Source organism: Rhinoraja longicauda, chromosome 23 (genome assembly GCF_053455715.1).
Source record: "Rhinoraja longicauda isolate Sanriku21f chromosome 23, sRhiLon1.1, whole genome shotgun sequence".
Lineage (NCBI taxonomy): Eukaryota > Metazoa > Chordata > Chondrichthyes > Rajiformes > Arhynchobatidae > Rhinoraja > Rhinoraja longicauda.
In genome coordinates this window covers 33,552,824-33,572,518 of record NC_135975.1, presented here as the reverse complement: position 1 = coordinate 33,572,518, position 19,695 = coordinate 33,552,824, and the positions used below count along the sequence as shown (strand labels likewise).

The following is a 19,695-nucleotide window of genomic DNA, read 5'->3' as shown; positions in this document are numbered from 1 at the left end:
TGGTGACGGCAGTAATCCTTGCTCAAGACAAAATGGCGACTTTCCTGTACCACCAACATCTTTAGGAAGGTCCCACCACAGCTCTGGTCTGTGCAGCATTAATAAATCTGTGCTTTGTTGCAAGTGATTTAGGCATTTTGTTTAAGGGCCTGTCCCACTTAGGCAATGTTTTAGGGGACTGTCAAAGTCGTAGCAGACCGCCGAAATTTTCTTTTACCCCACGACAATGACCATGACAATGCCGAGTCAGGTCGATACAAGTTACTTTTTTTGTGAAATTAACACCTGGCTAAGAGATTACACCGTCTTCGGAAACATCGCGAAATTCCCTTGCTTATCAATGGTTCTCCGACGTCCTAATTTTTGCTGAAATCACTGACAAGTCTGTAATTACTTGAGAGTTTTGAACTTTGAATTATTGACTTCCAGTTTACTAATAGCAGTATTAAGAAATTTAATTTTAAACATGGTTAAATGGATTTTTGTGCAGAGTGTGGGCATTCTTTGAAAATGTACGGGAGATGCATATCTGGTTTCTGGGTTGCATATCTGGGTCGAGAGCTTACTTTAAAAGTAATCGCTGATGGCCGTAAACATCGCGTAAATTCCCACGCTTACCTGACCGTCAAACTGTCACCTCCAATCTACCTGTCAAATGTCCTGACGGTAAATACATTGGGTAAACACAAGTATTTTATGGTATCTTCAAATGACTTTACTTAATTTAATATTACGTGCTTCTAAATGCATCTGCCACAACCCAGCAAACCTGGGGACAGCGTGCGACAGACAGCGGCCGCAATAAGCTACGATACCTGGAGGGAAAGCCAGCTGTCGCCGAGAAATTTCACTCCGGTTGATTTCTCAGCGACGCGCTGAGATCCACTACGATTCTTTGGAGACTCCTCACGATCATGCCCGCGACACCCCGGTGAACTGTCGGCGACAGCCTAGTCACCGGCAGTCGCCTTAAAACCACCTAAGCGGGACAGGCCCTTAAGTAAGTCTAGCATACAGCCCTGAACATTTCCCAACAACCCCTAAGGGAAGTGCCCCCCCCGTGCCCGAGCCAGCTGCCTGCCCCTTTTCCGGGGTTACATCCGCGCCCGGGTGGGGTTAGAGAGGGACTACACGCGCTGTCCACGGGCACCCTGGAGGATTTCCGGGACCGCTGGGCACCGCGGGGGGGTTGAATGCATCCTCGACAAGGAGTGTAACATAGTTGTATAGTGGTTTATTTAGTATATTTGTTTGTCTTGTATTATGGTGGGTGGGTTCTGTTTTGTTTTACGGTATCGTAAATATTATTTTTAATAATTGAATAAATTTTTTGATAAAAATTTTTTTAACAGAAGGAAGTGCCCCTTAGAAGGTGTGGGTTTGTAGGTTAATTGGCCTTTGTTGTCCCACTTTCTCATCCACTCCCTACACGTCAGGGGGCAATATTTATATAGAACTAGTGTGAACAGGTGATCGACGGTCAGCATGGACTCGGTGGGCTGATGGGACCGTTTCCATGAGGCAACCCTAAACTAAACTAAAGGAGTTGGAGGAACAAAGTTTGACAACATAAGGTAACGGTGTGTTTTACCTGCTGGAGATTGTCCAGTAACAGGAAGTGACAGTCCCCTCGACGCCGAGCCCACAGAGGATTGCCTGCATCAGTCTGAGGGGTGCTCTGTGTACAGTCACTGTTTATCTGGCTTGGAGGTAAAAGGCCTTTGACGCTCTGTGCGCAGTCTTGTTGCCGCTGTGGGACAGTCTCCTTGCATGACGGCCCTTGGCCACTGGATAGTGGACTCGCTGGTCTGGAACCCGGTGGGTTACGGCAGAGCGCGGGGTCTTCATCGTCCTCGAGTGGGCTCCTCGACTCACTGAATCCCTGCAGCGACTGATGCATCAACATCTTTTTCCTCATTCTCCCGAGGGAGGGAGACAAGGAGACCCTGGCATGAGCCAGCCTGTCAAACTGGAAGCAACGACTTTGGGAAACCTCCAGTTCTGGGCTGAAAGAAATCTTCAACGTGGGCAACGATTGAGCGTTTACCAATTTCCCACTGTGCTGGCTCTCTGCTTGAGTGGGACTCGTTGGTACCTCAGCATCGTGCTTCCAGGCATCTGGACTCTCCTCCAAACCATTCTTTCCTTCAAAAGGATTGTCATCGCCCACTAAATTCATCTCTTCACGTTCTTGCTCCCACGTTTCCAGATAGGTCCCACAAGGCAGATTTGACACACTGACTTCCATGATGCATTACTTGTGAAGCCTCACCTAGGAAACAAAAATGTACACTTTAAATCATAGAATGCTTCGCGTTGCATCAGGCAAGAGGTTAAGACCAAGAATAGCTTTCAGCCCAAACATGTTTGCTGGGCAGGTACACAGCAACTGGGCAAGTACTTTTGTAGCGTTTACAGAACATTTAGACAGGTACATGTATGGGACAGGTTTAGAGGGAAACGGGCCAAACGCAAGCAAGTGGGACTGGTGTTGGTCGGTGTGGGCAAGTTGGGCCGAAGGGCCTGTTTTCCTGCTGCATGACTTTAAGAACATGGAGAGACAGCAAACACCTGGGACAGCAAATGGTACGCAATTTCTATTAAAAGAGGCTTGGTATGTTTGAGTAAACTTATTGTATTGTAATTAATTAGGCTTCAGGAAGACCAAGGTGGAGAGCAAGCTGGGACGAAGGGTGTCTGTTTCCACGCTATATGACTGTGACCTTACACATAGGTGCGATGTGGCTTCCCTCAAGTCAGGTCAGACTTTGTAGTGTTGCTCTGTGTCAGGCGTTTTGATCACCTGGTGTTTGGAAAAGCCACTTTGTGCCTTTAAGCAACCACAAGGTGTTTGGAGGAAAGGAAACTAGGCTGAAGAGCCAGAAGGACTAAGTTCGAGATACACCACCAACATTATTGGGAAGCAAGATGTAAATCCTTGTTCCTGTTTCCATAATAAATGTGGAACCAAAATGTTCAAATGGAATAACACCGACCACAGGAGCTGCAGTTTAACAACGGGTTAACAAAATTATATCATACATCAGTCCATATTTTTCCTCACAAAGAACTAACCTTTTAAATTTGTTGACAAATATTATTCTGGACAGAGTGGTTATTGCTCTTGTCCAAGATAAAACTGAATAATAGAAGTCTACTAGAGAGACACGATGTCCTGACCCAAATTGTCACCTATTCCTTTTCTCCAGAGATACTGCCCGACCCACCGAGTTAGACTTTAGACATGATACAGCGTGGAAATAGGCCCTTTGTCCGCACTGACCGACAATCACCCTGTACACTAGCACTGTCATAGAAACATAGAAAATAGGTGCAGGAGGAGGCCATCTGGCCCTTGGATCACATTCATTGTGATCATCCACAATCAATAACCTGTGCCTGCCTTCTCCCCATACCCCTTGATTCCGCTAGCCCCTAGAGCTCTATCTAACTCTCTTAGGAAGCCTGTTGTTGAAATAAACTTAAGTTCAAATAGAAACAGTTGCTGATCACAGTCCTGAGTACATATGTTAAATTAGGATTCCAAAGACAATCTTAAAATACTAGGTACAATGGTCAGAATAGGCTGGCACAAATCTGAACCAAACACGTGGACTGCTTGTATAGTTCCAAACACCCAGGACCAAAATTGCCATTTTTGTACGGTGCCATGCAAAGAATTAATCCAAAACTCAGATTTGTAAATTTAATTATGTTTCTGTGCACATGCAATGGAAAGTTTAGACTTCAGAGATACAGTGTGGAAACAGGCCCTTCTACCCGCTGAGTCCGTGCCGACCAGCGATCGCCCGTACACTAGACCTATCCTGCACACGAGGGACAATTTACAATTTTACTGAAGCCAATTAACCTACAAACCTGTACGCCTTTTGAGAGTGGAAGGAAACCGGAACGCCCGGAGGAAACCCACGCGGTCACAGGGAGAACGTACAAACTCCGTACAGACAGCCCCCGTAGTCAGGATGGAATCCGGGTCTCGGGCGCTGTAAGGCAACAACTCTACCACTGTGCCACTGTGTTGCCTTTGTCTCACCACTTTATACTCAAGTTCTATCTTCAATCTTTGTTGGCAAGTTGCGAGGTGAGAGGTAGATGCTTGTAGTGTGCAATAACTCATTATCACTTGCTGACTCAGAGCCGAGTTGGAAGGTTAAAGTCCTTCCATAACACGCAAGAGTTGCAGCCTAGGCAACCTGTCAGTGGAGAACTGAAGTTTCAGATGAATTGGAACTGTGCTTTTGCCTGTGTATCTACGACAAAGTAAAGGGACTCGTGATGCCCGTTGAAGAATAGCAGGGGATCGCTCCATAGTAGCCCCAAACCGATCCAAGGTCTTCATTGGACTGTCCAAACCTGCTGGCTGTAAAGTGGGCACCATGATTCCCACGGTGAATACACGGTGGTGTAGCAGCAGAGTTGCTGCCCTACAGCGCCAGAGACTCGGGTTGGATCCTGACTACGGGTGCTGTCTGTACAGAGTTTGTACGTTCTCCCCGTGACCGCGTGGGTTTTCCTCGGGTGCTCTGGTTTCCTCCCACACTCCAAAGACGTGCAGGTTTGTACGTTAATTGTCTTCGGTAAAGATTGTCAATTGTCCCTCGTGTGTAGGATAGTGTTAGTGTACGGGGATTGGTGGATGGTGCGGACTCGGTGGGCTGAAGGGCCCGTCTCTGAGCTGTATCTACAAACTAAACTAAAGCTGAACTAAATCCACTGACTGCGAAGTGTTTTGAGATATCCCGGTGAGATCATTGAAAGCTTTTTTGGTTAACCTTATTTGTAGATCAATATTTAATTAAGCTTTGGTCTTTTACAAATGTACTGTACACTGATTTTATGTTTAGTTTTCGTTTCTAGAGATACAGCGGGGAAACAGGCCCTTCGGCCCACTGAGCCTGCATCGCCCAGCGATCCCCGCACACTAACACTATCCTACACACACCAGGGACAATTTACAATGTTTACAGAAGCCAATTAACCAACAAACCTGTACGTCTTTGGAGTGTGGGAGGAAACCGGAGCACCCGGAGAAAACCAACGTGGTCACGGGGGGAATGTACAAACTCCGTACAGACAGCACCCGTGGTCAGGATCGAACGCGGGTCTCTGGCGCTGTGAGGCAGCGACTCCACCGCTGTGCCAGCATGCCGCACCTCTGCTGCACCAAGCCATTATGCATTTTGTCTGGATGTCGACCGGTTCACAGGCAAGGCCGGTTTTCCACCGAGTTCAGTGAAATGAGTGGATCATCACTTCATCACTCCGAGAGTCCCCCACTACCCTTCCTCCTCCACCCACCTGCCCTGTGACTGCATTAACCTTCATGGGCACGAAGCTCCCAGTGAGTCAGAGGTCTACCCCCACACAATGGGGCTCCCCAACACTGACACCATCATGCCCTGCTGCCCTTCCCCCTGTGCCAACCATGCCACTTCTCATACCTCCCCCTCATCCCTGAACTCCCCCTCACACCCCCTCCCCTCTGAGCCCCCATCCTCCCTCCCCCCACCTCAGACTCTGGGTCTGACCGCAGCCCTAAGCCCCTGTCAAGTTCCCACCATCCAGCCCCAACCTCCCACAGCCCAATGCAGAGCAGCCCGTCCTCAGTAGAGGCCTCACCTTGGTACCCCTATAGCTGCGCCTCGACAGGTTCCGTGCCCATCGTGGTATTGTGTTCTATATCCATCACCTCCGACTCCAGGCTTACTTCTCTAGCAAGGCGTCCTCACCTCCCAGTGAAGCCCCCTCCTCCCATCTCCACCATTCCACCTCCTCCTCCTCATGGACTCCCCCTGCTGGCCCACACTCCTCTCCGGATACTTTTATTTCCAACTGCCGGAACAACATTAACTGTCTCGACTTCTCCACTCCCCTTGCCCAGTCCAATCTCACCTCCTCTGAACACACACTCAGTAACAATTCCAACATTGTTATTATACATTGAGGCATGGTGGCGCAGCGGTAGAGTTGCTGCCTTACAACGCCAGAGACCCGGGTTCCATCCTGTATGTTCTCCCCGTGACCTGCGTGGGTTTTCTCCGGCTTCCTCCCACACTCAAGATGTACAGGTTAATTGGCGTGGTATAATAATAAATTGCGTAACTTAGTGTCAATGTGCGGGGATCGCTGGCCGGGCCTGTTTCCGCGCTGTATCTCTAAACTGAACTAAACACCCTCAATATCAGGCAATAGCTGAGGGGAACAGCAGCTATTCAACGTTTAAGAGCCTTAAGTGGAGCACTCAGATTATATCTGGACACACCAGGTCAGGGAGGATATGGGGCATGGTGGAGTGGTATCATGGATAAATGATAGGAGTATGCTATCTGTGCTTGTCTGTGAAACGTGTGTGGACATCAGTATTTGAAATGAAAAGGTAACTTCATCCATGTAGTGCAGCATAGGTTCACGAGATTGGTCCATGGGATGGCGGGACTGTCATACGAGGAAAGATTGAAAAGACTAGGCTTGTATTCACTGGAGTTTAGAAGGATGAGAGGGGATCTTATAGAGACATATAAAATTATAAAAGGACTGGACAAGCTAGATGCAGGAAAAGTGTTCCCAATGTTGGGCGAGTCCAGAACCAGGGGCCACAGTCTTCGAATAAAGGGGAGGCCATTTAAAACTGAGGTGAGAAGGAACTTTTTCACCCAGAGAGTTGTGAATTTGTGGAATTCTCTGCCACAGAGGGCAGTGGAGGCCAAATCACTGGATGGATTTAAGAGAGAGTTAGATAGAGCTCCAGGGGCAAGTGGAATCAAGGGATATGGGGTGAAGGCAGGCACGGGTTATCGATTGTGGATGATCAGCCATGATCACAATGAATGGCGGTGCTGGCTCGAAGGGCCGAATGGCCTCCTCCTGCACCTATTTTCTATGTTGCTGGAATTCTTGACAAGAACGATAAAAATTCTTGACAGCAATTCCACGCTGTATGTCTAAACGAAACTATCGACAAGGGAGAGAGATGCTGATGTAGTCTAGCGGGCTGGCCTCTTCCGTGCCGAGGCCAGGCGCCCACTCTCAGACACCATCTCATACCAACCCCGTGTCCATGACCCTCACAGTTGAACACCAGGCCATCATCTGCCAGACCATTACTGATCTCCAAACCTCTGTCGATCTCTCTCCACAGCCTCCAACATTACCGTCCCCAAGCCCTGTACTGCCCACTCCCATCTCCTTCCCAAAATCCACAAACAGGACTGCCCTGGAAGACCCATTGTTTCAGTCTGCTTCTGCCCCACAGACCAATGATTGAATGAATGAATGAATGAATGAATGAATGAATGAATGAATGAATGAATGAATGAATGGATGAATGAATGAATGAATGAATGAATGAATGGATGAATGAGTTTTTTGGCCAAGTATGTGCACATACAAGGAATGTGCCTTGGTGCTCCGCTCACAAGTAACAACACGAACATACAGTCAACAATTAAGAATAAGCATAAAACATTAAAACATTAAGAATACAACATTACGGTGAGTGAAATAAACCAGAGCAAAAGGAGGCTACTGACTTTTGGTTGTTGAGTAGAGCTACTGCTCGTGGAAAAAAAGCTGTTTTTATGTCTGGCTGTGGCTGCTTTGACAGTCCGGAGTTGCCTTCCAGAGGGAAGTGCTTCAAAGAGTTTGTGGCCAGGGTGAGAGGGGTCAGAGATGATCTTGCCCGCTCACTTCCTGGCCCTTGCAGTGCACAGTTCGGCAATGGTGGGAAAGTTGCAGCCAACATCCTTCTCAGCTGATCGAATGATTTGCAACAGCCTCCGGATGTCGTGCTTGGTGGCTGAGCCAAACCAGACCATGATGGAGAAGGTGAGGACGGACTCAATGATAGCAGTATAGAATTGGACCATCATTGCCTGTGGCAGATTGTGTTTCCTCAGTTGCCACAGGAAGTACATCCTCTGTTGGGCCTTTGTGACTGTGGAGTCGATGGTGGCCGCCCATTTAATGTCCCTGGAGATGATGGTTCCAAGGAACTTAAATGACTCCACAGATGTGACTGTGTTGTTGTTGATGGTGAGTGGGGGGAGGGGAGAGGGAGCTCTTCTAAAGTCTACAATTAGTTCCACTGTCTTGAGAGCATTGAGCTCCAGGTTGTTGCGATGGCACCAGGATGCCAGCTGTGTCACTTCCTGTCTGTAGGCAGATTCCTACCCATCCTGGATCAGTCCAATCAGGGTTGTGTCATCCGCAAACTTGAGGAGCTCGACAGAGGAGTCTGTGGAGGTGCAGTCGTTGGTGTAGAGAGAGTAAAGGAGAGGGGAGAGTACGCAGCCTTGCGGTGCTCCTATGCTGAGGGTCTGCGGGTCCGAGATGTGCTTTCCCAGCATCACATGCTGCTTCCTGTCTGTCAGGAAGTTGATGATCCACTGACAGAGGGGTTCAGGCACAGTCAGCTGGGAGAGTTTGGAGTGTAGTAGCTCTGGCACATATAGTATAGTATGATTTGCCTGGATGGCAGGCAAAACAATCTTTTCCCCTTTGTAGGAAAATAACTGCAGATGCTGGTACAAATCGAAGGTATCACAAAATGCTGGGTAACTCAGCGGGTCAGGCAGCATCTCTGGAGAGAAGGAATGGGTGACATTTCGGGTCGAGACGTCACCCATTCCTTCTCTCCAGAGATGCTGCCTGACCCGCTGAGTTACTCCAGCATTTGTGATACCTTTTCCCCTTTGTATCTCAGTACACGTGACAATAATAAACTAATACCAATTCAGCCGCTACGTTCCCTTGCTTGTGGCTCTCCCACAAGTGAAAACACCTCAACGTCTATCCTATGAAGCTCCTTACGATCTTACCTCAGTAACACCACCTTCTTTAGTCACTCTTGCCCTTCTCACCACCTCATGTGGCTTTTGATCCAACAGTCAAGCAATAGAGCAGCCCAGACCATCACACAAACCAACCTCCCTACCATTGACTCCATTTATACCTCGCGCTGCCTCGGCAAGGCCAGCAGCATCATCAAGGACCAGTCGCACCCTGGCCACTCCTTCTCCTCCCCTCTCCCATCGGGTAAAAGGTACAGAGATGTGAAAACGCACACCTCAGATTCAGGGACAGTTTCTTCCCAGCTGTTATCAGGCAACTGAACCATTGTACCACAACCAGAGAGCAGTGCTGAACTACTATCTACCTCACTGGAGACCCTCGGTCTATCTTTGATCAGACTTTACTGGCTTTCCCTTGCACTAAACCTTATTCCCTTATCACGTATCTGTACACTGTGGATGGCTTGATTGTAATCATGTATCGTCTTTCCACTGACTGGTGAGCACGCAACAAAAACTTTCACTGTACCTCGGTAAATATGACAATAAACTAAACTGAAAGCAGAGATAATTATTCAATTCGGGGCAGTGACTTACTTGAAGAAGGGCTAAAGCCTGATGATGTTCACATACGTTATTCATCTGTCACCTCCAGAGTTTGCTGGTTTATGAGATGCTGTCAGAGGGATCTTAAGGGATTGTGACCCTTTGCAGCTGGTGCACTCACAGTAGAGACAGTGGATGGGACCTACAGTGTCCGGGCCTACAATGCCCCCTGGGCCTACAGTGTCCGGGCCTACAATGCCCCCCGGGCCTACAGCGTCCGGGCCTACAGTGTCCGGGCCTACAATGCCCTCCGGGCCTACACTGCCCTCCGGGCCTATAGCGTCCGGGCCTACAGCATCCGGGCCTACAATGTCCCCCGGGCCTACAGCGTCCGGGCCTATAGTGTCCGGGCCTACAATGCCCCCGGGGCCTACAGTGTCCGGGCCTACAATGCCCCCCGGGCCTACAGCTTCTGGGCCTACAGTGTCCGGGCCTACAGCGTCCGGGCCTACAATGTCCCCCGGGCCGACAGCATCCGGGCCTACAGCGTCCGGGCCTACAATGCCCCCTGGCCTACAGCGTCCGGGCCTACAGCGTCCGGGCCTACAGTGCACCCCAGACTCACTCCAGGTGGATGTTCTATGGACAGGGTTTATGATGCACATTCCACAGATGTGCTTCTACAGATTCGCCGTGAAAAGTATTTTATCGGGATGCATCGCAGCACGGTTTGGAAACAGCTCCATCCAAGGCCGCAAGAAATTGCAGAGAATTGTGGACGCAGCCCAGACCGTCACCAACCAACCTGCCTTCCATTGACTCCATCTACACCTCACGCTGCCTCAGCAAGGCCAGCATCATAATCAAGGACGAGTCTCACCCCGACCTGAAACGTTGCCTATCCATGTTCTCCAGAGATAATGCCTGACCCGCAACGTTACTCCAGAACTTTGTATCTTTTTTTTTTGGTAAACCAGCATCTCCAGTTCCTTCAGTCTATGCGCAATACTAAACACACAACTTATACTGACGTAAAAGCTGAGGCAAGTCTGTCACTTGTAATTACTTTAGATTAAGACCCACGCCCAGATGAACAATCACTTGGGATGTTTGTTCACCCAAATGCAAATTCCAGTTCAAAATATCTAGAGAGATGTCACGCAGCCTTTTCCTAAAAAGACCACACTGTGCCAATTAAGTGCAACAGAGACAAAACAAGGGGGCGGTGGTGACAGGTAGACAATTCTGGCTTTAGATGATCTGTGAGACTTACTTTCTACATCATTGAGAGTCACATCTCTCTCATGGAGTTGAGCAGCACCAACCACTGATATTTTAGGTCGGTTTACAGATACAGCGCGGAAACAGGCCCTTCGAGTACGCTCCCACCAGCGATCGCCCCTCACACTAACACTATCCTACACACTAAGGATCATTTACAATCTTTATCAAGCCAACCAACCTACAAGCCTGTGCGTCTTTGGAGTGTGGGAGGAAACCGGAGATCCCGGAGAAAACCCACGCAGGTCACGGGGAGAACGTACAAACTCAGCGCCCGTAGTCAGGATTGAACACAGGTCTCTGGCGCTGTGAGGCAGCAACTCTACCGCTGCGCCACCGTGCCGCCCTCAGATTCTACAGACCCTTCTTCAGATTGATTGTAGTAGGGAGGAGAAAGCGGGGAAAGAGAGGTTGGGACAGGACAGAGCTTGGCAAGCGAAAGGTGGAAGATAGACACAAAATGCTGGCAGGACAGGCAGCATCTCTGGTGAGAAGGAATGGGTGATGTCTCAGTTCGAGGGTAGTTTCCCCTCTATCTTGACTCCCAGTCTGAAGAAGAGTCTCGACCTGAAACATCACCACTTCCTTCTCGCCAGAGATGCTGCCTGACCCGCCGAGATACTCCAGCAATTTGTGTCCATCTTTGACGTAAACCAGCATCTGGAGATCCTTCCTGCTCTAGGTGGAGATGGGCAAGGAGGGTTTGATTTGCAGTTGGGGGCAATAAGTGACAAAGGTTAGAGGTAAAAAGTGGACAAAAGGGTGTCAGATAAGGGGAGAAGAGGAGTGAAATGTAAAGCCAGAAGGAGGGATTTTGATTAAAGGGTCACGGGGGGGGAGGGGGGGCTTGGTGGGAGAAATGGGTGCACATTGGGGTGGGCGGGGTCAGAGACACATGAAAGAGAGAGTGGGTAGGGAGAGATATCACTTAGTTTAGATTAGAGATACAGCGCGGAAACAGGCCCTTCGGCCCACCAGGTCCGCGCCGACCAGCGATCCCCGCAAACCAACACTATCCTACACACACTAGGGACAATTTTTACATTTACTGAGCCAATTAACCTACAAACCTGCACGTCTTTGGAGTGTGGGAGGAAACCGAAGATCTCGGAGAAAACCCACGCAGGTCACGGGGAGAACGTACAAACTCCGTACAGACAGCACCCGTAGTCGGGATCGAACCTGGGGTCTCCGGCGCTGCATTCGCTGTAAGGCAGCAACTCAACCGCTGCGCCACTGTGACCGCCCAAGATGTCACTTAAAACCAGAGAATTCAATGTTCAGTCCACTGGCCATATGAAGACAAACTTCACTTCACCATATGAAGACAAACTCCAAGACATCACCCAATGCATTGCAGTTTTCAGATTTTGCAATGGATATGGTCCAGGTTACATTTTAAATAAATATTTTCCATTTTCTCAAGAAAAGAACTTCATTTTGGCAGCGTAGTGTAACTCTGGAGTGTTAATCTTTCACATGATGTTTTTAACGATAAAGAACCCAAATGTCATAAAGGTTTATCACTTTTTTTAAAAAACAACAGTAAAGGGGCCAATTTTGAACTTATCCAGGATAAGAAAAAAACATTTTTGTCACAAGAATACTTTAAACATTTGCTCATAAATTTCTCCTGCCAATAATTAACTGCATATTGACAGCTTGTCACCTCCCCGACCATTATAAAGCAAATGGTCTATCCTTGGTCAAAGGTTTTTTTTCCTATCACTGATATTCGTTTCCTGGGTTAGACTGTCAAAGTTAATCTTTGTTCTCGGGAAAGTACAGGGACAACGAGGGAGGAATGGCACGGTGGCGCAGCGGTAGAGTTGCTGCCTTACAGCACCAGAGACCCAGGTTCCATCCTGACTAGGACTAGGAAGAGTTAGAAAGAGCTCTTAATGATAGTGGAGTCGAGGGATATGGGGAGAAGGCAGGAACGGGGTATTGAGTGTGGATGATCTACGGTGAATGGCATTGCAGGCTTGAAGGGCCGAATAGCCTACTCCTGCATCTATTGTCTATTGTCTATTGACCATGGGTGTTGTCTGTACAGAGTTTGTACGTTCTCCCCGTGACCAGCGTGGATTTTCTCCAGGATCTCCGGTTTCCTCCAACACTCCAAAGACACGCAGGTTTAATTGGCTTCGGTACATTTTGTAAATTGTCCCGAGTGTGTTTCGGTATTGTGTCTCTAAAGACTAAATGAGGATGGCCACAACATCACAGTGCACATCTTCAAGAGACACAAGGATCTACAGCATCTGTGGAGGGTATGGACAAGCGATGGAAGCCTGAAGAAGGGTCTCGACCTGAAGAACCACCTGGCCATTCCCTCCACAGAAGCTGTCTGACCTGCTGAGTTCCTCCAGCATTGTCAAGGTGCTCACAAGTAATGCAACAAACTACTGGCTTCAAAGGCAGACAGGAAAATAGCCTGTGAGCTTGCTGGCATCCATGCAAGACCAGATCACACACCCTTCAGAACATCATATTCCGATTGTGTAGGAAAATAACTGCAGATGCTGGTTCAAATTGAAGGTAGACACAAAATGCTGTAGTAACTCAGCGGGCCAGGCAGCATCTCGGGAGAGAAGGAATGGGCGACGTTTTGGGTCGAGACCCTTCTTCATCTGATCCGAAACGTCACCCATTCTTTCTCTCCTGAGATGCTGCCTGGCCCGCTGAGTTACTCCAGCATTTTGTGTCCACATATTCCGATTGTATGACTTTACGGTGTGCCAGAAACCCAGGTTCAATCTTGATCTCAGGAGCTATCTATTTATTCCCCCTCTGACCAAGTGAGTTTCCTCCGGTGGAAGACGTGCCTGTGGATAGGTGAATACCCTGGTATGTAGGCGAGTGGCACTATCTGTGAAAGAGTTTAGTTTGGAGATACAGTGTGGAAACAGGCCCCGCGGCCCACCAAGTCCACGCCGACCATCGCTCAGCCGTTCGCACTAGTTCTATGTTGTCCCGCATTTGCCCGATCCACCCACCGATCGACGACTGAAGACCAGAACGCGCCCCGGTAGGCCCGACTCACCCCCACAGGCCTTCCAGGGGACTGCGGAGAAGCCGGGCGGCGAGGCCTGTCTGGGCCGAAGGAGCCTCAGCGGTGGTGGCGATGGCAGCCTCGGCAGCGGGACACGCCGCAGCGGGAGCCTCATCGGCAGCAGTGGGGCCTCGCGATCGATGAGCGTGGGGGGGGGGGAGGGGAAGGGGCAGACAATGGGGAACTGGCATGGGGGGACCGCCGTGAGCGACAGGGGGACCCGCTGTGGGGGACTGGGGGGCACTCTAGTTTAGAATCCTCTGCCCAGGGGATAAGCCTGCTTTGTTTATTCGTTTGTTCCAGTGAAGGCGCTGTGCCCATGGCAGCCAGCCAAAGTCGCTCGTCTTTTTCTTTTTGTTTTCACTTTTAAATTCAAGTATTCATGTACCTTGTGTGTTGTGATTGTCGGCAGAACAATTTCCCTTCGGAGATGAATAAAATTTTGTCGTATCGTGGCATTGCAACCACTCCCTTCCTGCTAGGTGCAATTTAAAGAGGCCAATTAAGCTACAAACCTGTCTATCTTTGCGATGTAGGAGGAAATCAGATTATTATCTGAATGGTGTCAAGTTAGGAACAGGGGACGTACAACGAGATCTTGGTGTCCTAGTGCATCGGTCACTGAAAGGAAGCATGCAGGTACAGCAGGCAGTGAAGAAAGCCAATGGAATGTTGGCCTTCATAACAAGAGGAGTTGAGTATAGGAGCAAAGAGGTCCTTCTGCAGTTGTGCAGGGCCCTAGTGAGATCGCACCTGGAGTACTGTGTGCAGTTTTGGTCTCCAAATTTGAGGAAGGATATTCTTGCTATTGAGGGCGTGCAGCGTAGGTTCACCAGGTTAATCCCCGGGATGGCGGGACTGTCATATGTTGAAAGACTGGAGCGGCTACGGTTGTTTACACTGGAATTTAGAAGGATGAGAGGGGATCTTATCGAAACATATAAAATTATTAAGGGGTTGGACACGTTAGAGGCAGGAAACATGTTCCCAATGTTGGGGGAGTAAAGAACCAGGGGCCACAATTTAAGAATAAGGGGTAGGCCATTTAGAACGGAGATGTGGAAAAACTTTTTCAGTCAGAGAGTTGTAAATCTGTGGAATTCACTGCCTCAGAAGGCAGTGGAGGCCAATTCTCTGAATGCATTCCAGAGAGAGCTGGATAAAGCTCTTAAGGATAGCGGAGTCAGGGGGAATGGGGAGAAGGCAGGAACGGGCTACTAATTGAGAATGATCAGCCATGATCACATTGAATGGTGGTGCTGGCTCGAAGAGCCGAATGGCCTCCTCCTGCACCTATTGTCTATTGTCTATAAATCAGAGCACCCGGAGAAACCTATGCAGTCACAGGTAGAATGGGCAAAGCACCCGAGAACCAGATTGAACTTGGGTCTCTGATGCTATGAATCTACAGCTCTGACAGCTGCACCACCACAAAGACATATTACATATAGTTGATAAGAATGCAGAGAGGATAAATTACATGGAAACGTTAGTGGGGAAATGGGATTCTGCCACGAGTCTACAAGGACACGATGGGCCAAAAGGCCTCCTTTCATGTGGTGGCAGAGTGACATAGAGTCAGAGAGCTGCTGACCCTCAGTGCCAGAAACCCGGCTTCAATCCTGCCACCAGTGCTGCCTGCGCGGAGTTTGCACGCTTTCTCTCTCTGACCACACGATGCTCCATTTTCCCTCCACATTCCCAAAACATGCTGGGTTGTTAAGTTAATTAGTTGCTGTATTTTTTTTTATTTTTTTAGTTTTTTTCGTTTTAGAGATACAGCGCAGAAACAGGCCCTTCGTCCCACCGGGTCCGCGCCGACCAGCGATCCCCGCACATTAACACTATCCTACACCCACTAGGAACAATTTTTACATTTACCAAGCCAATTAACCTACAAACCTGCACGTCTTTGTAAATTGCCACTTCTGTGTAAGCGAGCGGGAGAATCTGGAGGAGGGAGAGATTGATAACAATATGGAAATAATGAAGTTGGAATAGATTACTGTAAATGGGTAGGTTGACAGTCAGCATGGACTAGATGGGCCAAAGGGCCTGTTTGCATTCTATCCACCCATCTCTGGAGAAGGAACGACACACAGTGGTGCAGTGGTAGAGCTGCTGCCTCACAGCACCAAAGACCCGGGTTCAATTCCTACTATGAGCGCTGTCTGTTCAGAATTTGTACATTCTCCCCGTGACCTGTGTGGGTTTTCTCTGGGTGCTCCAGTTTCCTCCCACATTTTTTTAGAACTGAGATGAGGAAAAACTTTTTTAGAACTGAGATGAGGAAAAACTTTTTCAGTCAGAGAGTTGTGAATCTGAGGAATTCTCTGCCTCAGAAGGCAGTGGAGGTCAATTCTCTGAATGCATTCAGGAGAGAGCTAGATAGAGCTCTTAAGGATAGCGTAGTCAGGGGGTATGGGGAGAAGGCAGGAACGGGGTACTGATTGAGAATGATCAGCCATGATCACATTGAATGGCGGTGCTGGCTCGAAGGGCCGAATGGCCTCCTCCTGCACCTATTGTCTATTGTCACACTCCAAAGACGTACAGGTTTGTACGTTAATGGGCTTTGGAAAAAAATTGTAAATTGTCCCGAGTGTGGAGGATTGCATTAACTGTGCGGGGATCGCTGGTTGGCGTGGACTCGGTGAGCCGAAGGGCCTTTTCACCCACGTGGTGTATCTCTAAAGTCTAAATCAATCTCTCCATCCTTTGCCAGGCTAGGTTGAATTGGGATAGTCACAGAAAATCAACACGTAAATAAGATCAGCTGAAGAAACCCCACAATTGAAAGTGAAAGTTTGTAGAAAGTTTGTAGAAAGTGAAACTGATTAATCTACTGGATTGAGATCTTTCCTGGGTATTTTTAACAGTGTTTATTTAGCACCTTTCAAGTAGGGTTGCCAATTGTCCCGGTATTTTGGGCTAAGTTGGTTTGTCCCGTACGGGACCGCCCTTGTCCCGTATTAGTAGGATATTGCCAACTTCCTCACTCCCAAATACAGGACAGGGTGACGTCACCGCCCCGCGCCGCACGTGACCTCACCCAGCCAGCGGCCACGTGCTCCCGCTCCACCAATGGCGGCCGCCATTGGTGGAGCGGGAGCACGTGGCCGCTGGCTGGGCGAGGTCACGTGGGGCGCGGGGCGGTGACGTCACCCTGTCCCGTATTTGGGAGTGAGGAAGTTGGCAACCCTACTTTCAACCCTAAGTCTACCCTCAATAAAAAAGTTGTGATATGAACAAAATGGCAGCATCCAGACTATCCTCACAGTCCTGTCTAACATTTATCCCTCGAACAACATCACTAAAATGGAATAACATAGTCTGGGTGCTGCCATGTTGTTCATTGGCGGCCGCCATTGGTGGAGCGGGAGCACGTGGCCACTTTTCTCCAGACCCACCAAGTTCCTCATTATGTGGCCATCTTTGGGATAAGTCAGCATCAGTGATTCTTTGTTTCGACATAGGCTAGACAGAGAAAGAACAGGAACTTACATGATCGCACAGATGAGCGCCAGGCCTTAATCACAAACACCATTACTGATGTCAACACTTCTGGCTGTCGGCCTTCCATAGCCTCCAATCTTATCTTTTCCCAGCCCCGCACAGCCCGTTTTCACCTTCTCCCCAAAATCCACAAACACAACTGCCCTGGCAGACCCATTGTTTCTGCCTGCTCCTGTCCCACGGAAATGATTTCCACGCACCTCGACTCCATCCTATCCCTCCTGGTCCAATCTCTCCCAACCTATGTCCAAGACACCTCACAGGCCCTTCGTCCCTTCAATGACTTCTGCTTTCCAAGCCCCCACTCCCTCATCTTTACTGTGGACGTTCAGTCACTCTACACCTCCATCCCCCACCAGGAAGGCCTTAAAGCCCTCCGTTTCTTCCTCGACCGCAGAACCATCCAATTTCCCTCTACTTACACTCTACTCCACCTAACAGAGCTAGTCCTCACCCTCAACAACTTCTCCTTCCACTCCTCCCACTTCCTCCAAGTCCAGGGAGTAGCTATGGGCACCCGCATGGGCCCCAGCTATGCCTGCCTCTTTGTAGGCTACGTTGAACAATCCCTGTTCCAGGCGCACACTGGCCCGATCCCCGAACTCTATCTCCATTACATTGATGACTGCATCGGTGCTACCTCCTGCACCCATGCAGAACTCATGGACTTCATCAACTTCACCACCAATTTCCATCCTGCACCCAAATTTACTAGGACCATCTCCGACACCTCCTTCCCCTTTCTTGACCCCAGTCTCCATCACAAGAAATAGACTATTGACTGACGTCTATTACAGACCCACTGACTCCCACAACTATCTCGACTACACTTCTTCACACCCTGCTTCCTGCAAAGACTCTATCCCCTACTCACAATTCCTCCGTCTCCGCCCCATCTGCGCCCAAGATGAGGTGTTCCATACTAGAACATCCAAGATATCCTCATTCTTTAGGGAAGATGGGTTTCCCTCTCCCATCGTGGCCGAGGCCCTCACTCGTGCCTCCTCATACCCCGCAGCTCCGCCCTTGCTCCCCCTCTCCCTAGTCGCAACAGAGACAGAGGCCCTAGTCCTTCCCTTCCATCCCATCAGCCGTCGCATACAACACATAATCCTCCGAAATTTCTGCCACCTCCAACGGAATCCCACCACTAGCCACATTTTCCCCATCTCCACCTTTTCCGCCTTCCGCAGAGACCGTTCCCTCCACAACTCCCTGGTGAACTCATCCCTTCCCACCCCCTCCCCAGGTACCTTTCACTGCAACCACAGAAGATGCAGCACCTGTCACTATACCTCCCCCGTCGACTCTGTCCAGGGATCTCAACAGCCCTTACAGGTTAGGCAGAGGTTCAGTTGCACCTCCTCCAACCTCTTCTACTGTATCCGTTGTTCAAGATGTGGACTCTTATACATCGGCGAGACCTAACGCAGACTGGGCGATCGTTTCGCTGAACACCTTCACTCAGCCCACGTGAACCAACCTGATCTCCCGGTTGCTGGACATTTTAATTCTCCTTCTCATTCCCACACTGACCTTTGTCCTCGGTCTCCTCCATTGTCAGAGTGAGACTAAACGCAAATTTGAGGAACAGCATCTCATATTTCGCTTGGGCAGTTTACAGCCCAGCGGTATGAATATTGATTTCTCTCACTTCAAGTAGCCCCGGCATTCCCTCTCTCTCTCTATCCCTCCCCCACCCAAATCGCACCAGCTTCTCATTTTCACCATACAACCAGCTTACAATGGCCCGTTTCCTTTATCAGCATTACTTTTTTTGCATGTCTTTCATTCATCGTTCTTTATCTCTCCACATCACCGCCTATATCTCTCGTTTCCCTTATCCCTAACCAGTCTGAAGAAGGGTCTCGACCCGAAATGTCACCCATTCCTTCTCTCCAGAGATGCTGCCTGTCCCGCTGAGTTACTCCAGCTTTTTGTCTATCTTTGGTTGAAACCAGCATCTGCAGTTCCTTCTTACACAATGATGCTGGTTGACAAAAAAGAAAGTGCTGGAGTTACTCAGCGGGTCAGGCAACATCTCTGGAGAACATCCATATTCAGACCGGCCGAGTTACTCTAGCCCTTTGTTTGTGCTTGTTTTTAGATAGATTGGTGCAGGAAAAATGTTCCCAATGTTGGGGGAGTCCAGAACTAGGGGCCACCGTCTTAGAATAAAGGGGAGGCCATTTAAAACTGAGGTGAGAAGGAACTTTTTCACCCAGAGAGTTGTGAATTTGTGGAATTCTCTGCCACAGAGGGCAGTGGAGGCCAAATCACTGGATGGATTTAAGAGAGAGTTAGGTAGAGCTCTAGGGGCTAGTGGAATCAAGGGATATGGGGAGAAACAGGCACGGGTTATTGATTGTGGATGATCAGCCATGATCACAATGAATGGCGGTGCTGGCTCGAAGGGCCGAATGGCCTCCTCCTCCACCTATTTTCTATGTTTCTATGCAAGTATGATTTTCCAGAGGAAAAGTCAAA

General features: G+C 49.1%; 1 protein-coding gene across 3 annotated transcripts in view; it reads right to left on the bottom strand.

Moving 5' to 3' along the window:
- plekhg7 (pleckstrin homology domain containing, family G (with RhoGef domain) member 7) overlaps positions 1-19,695 on the bottom strand; it is a 79,406-nt gene that overhangs the window by 57,880 nt on the left and 1,831 nt on the right. For all 3 annotated transcript variants that reach the window (XM_078420197.1, XM_078420198.1, XM_078420199.1), the window contains exon 2: positions 1,592-2,272. In XM_078420197.1, the coding sequence (XP_078276323.1) occupies positions 1,592-2,248 (657 nt within the window). In that variant the 5' untranslated portion in view covers positions 2,249-2,272. The remainder of the gene's footprint in view (positions 1-1,591; positions 2,273-19,695) is intronic.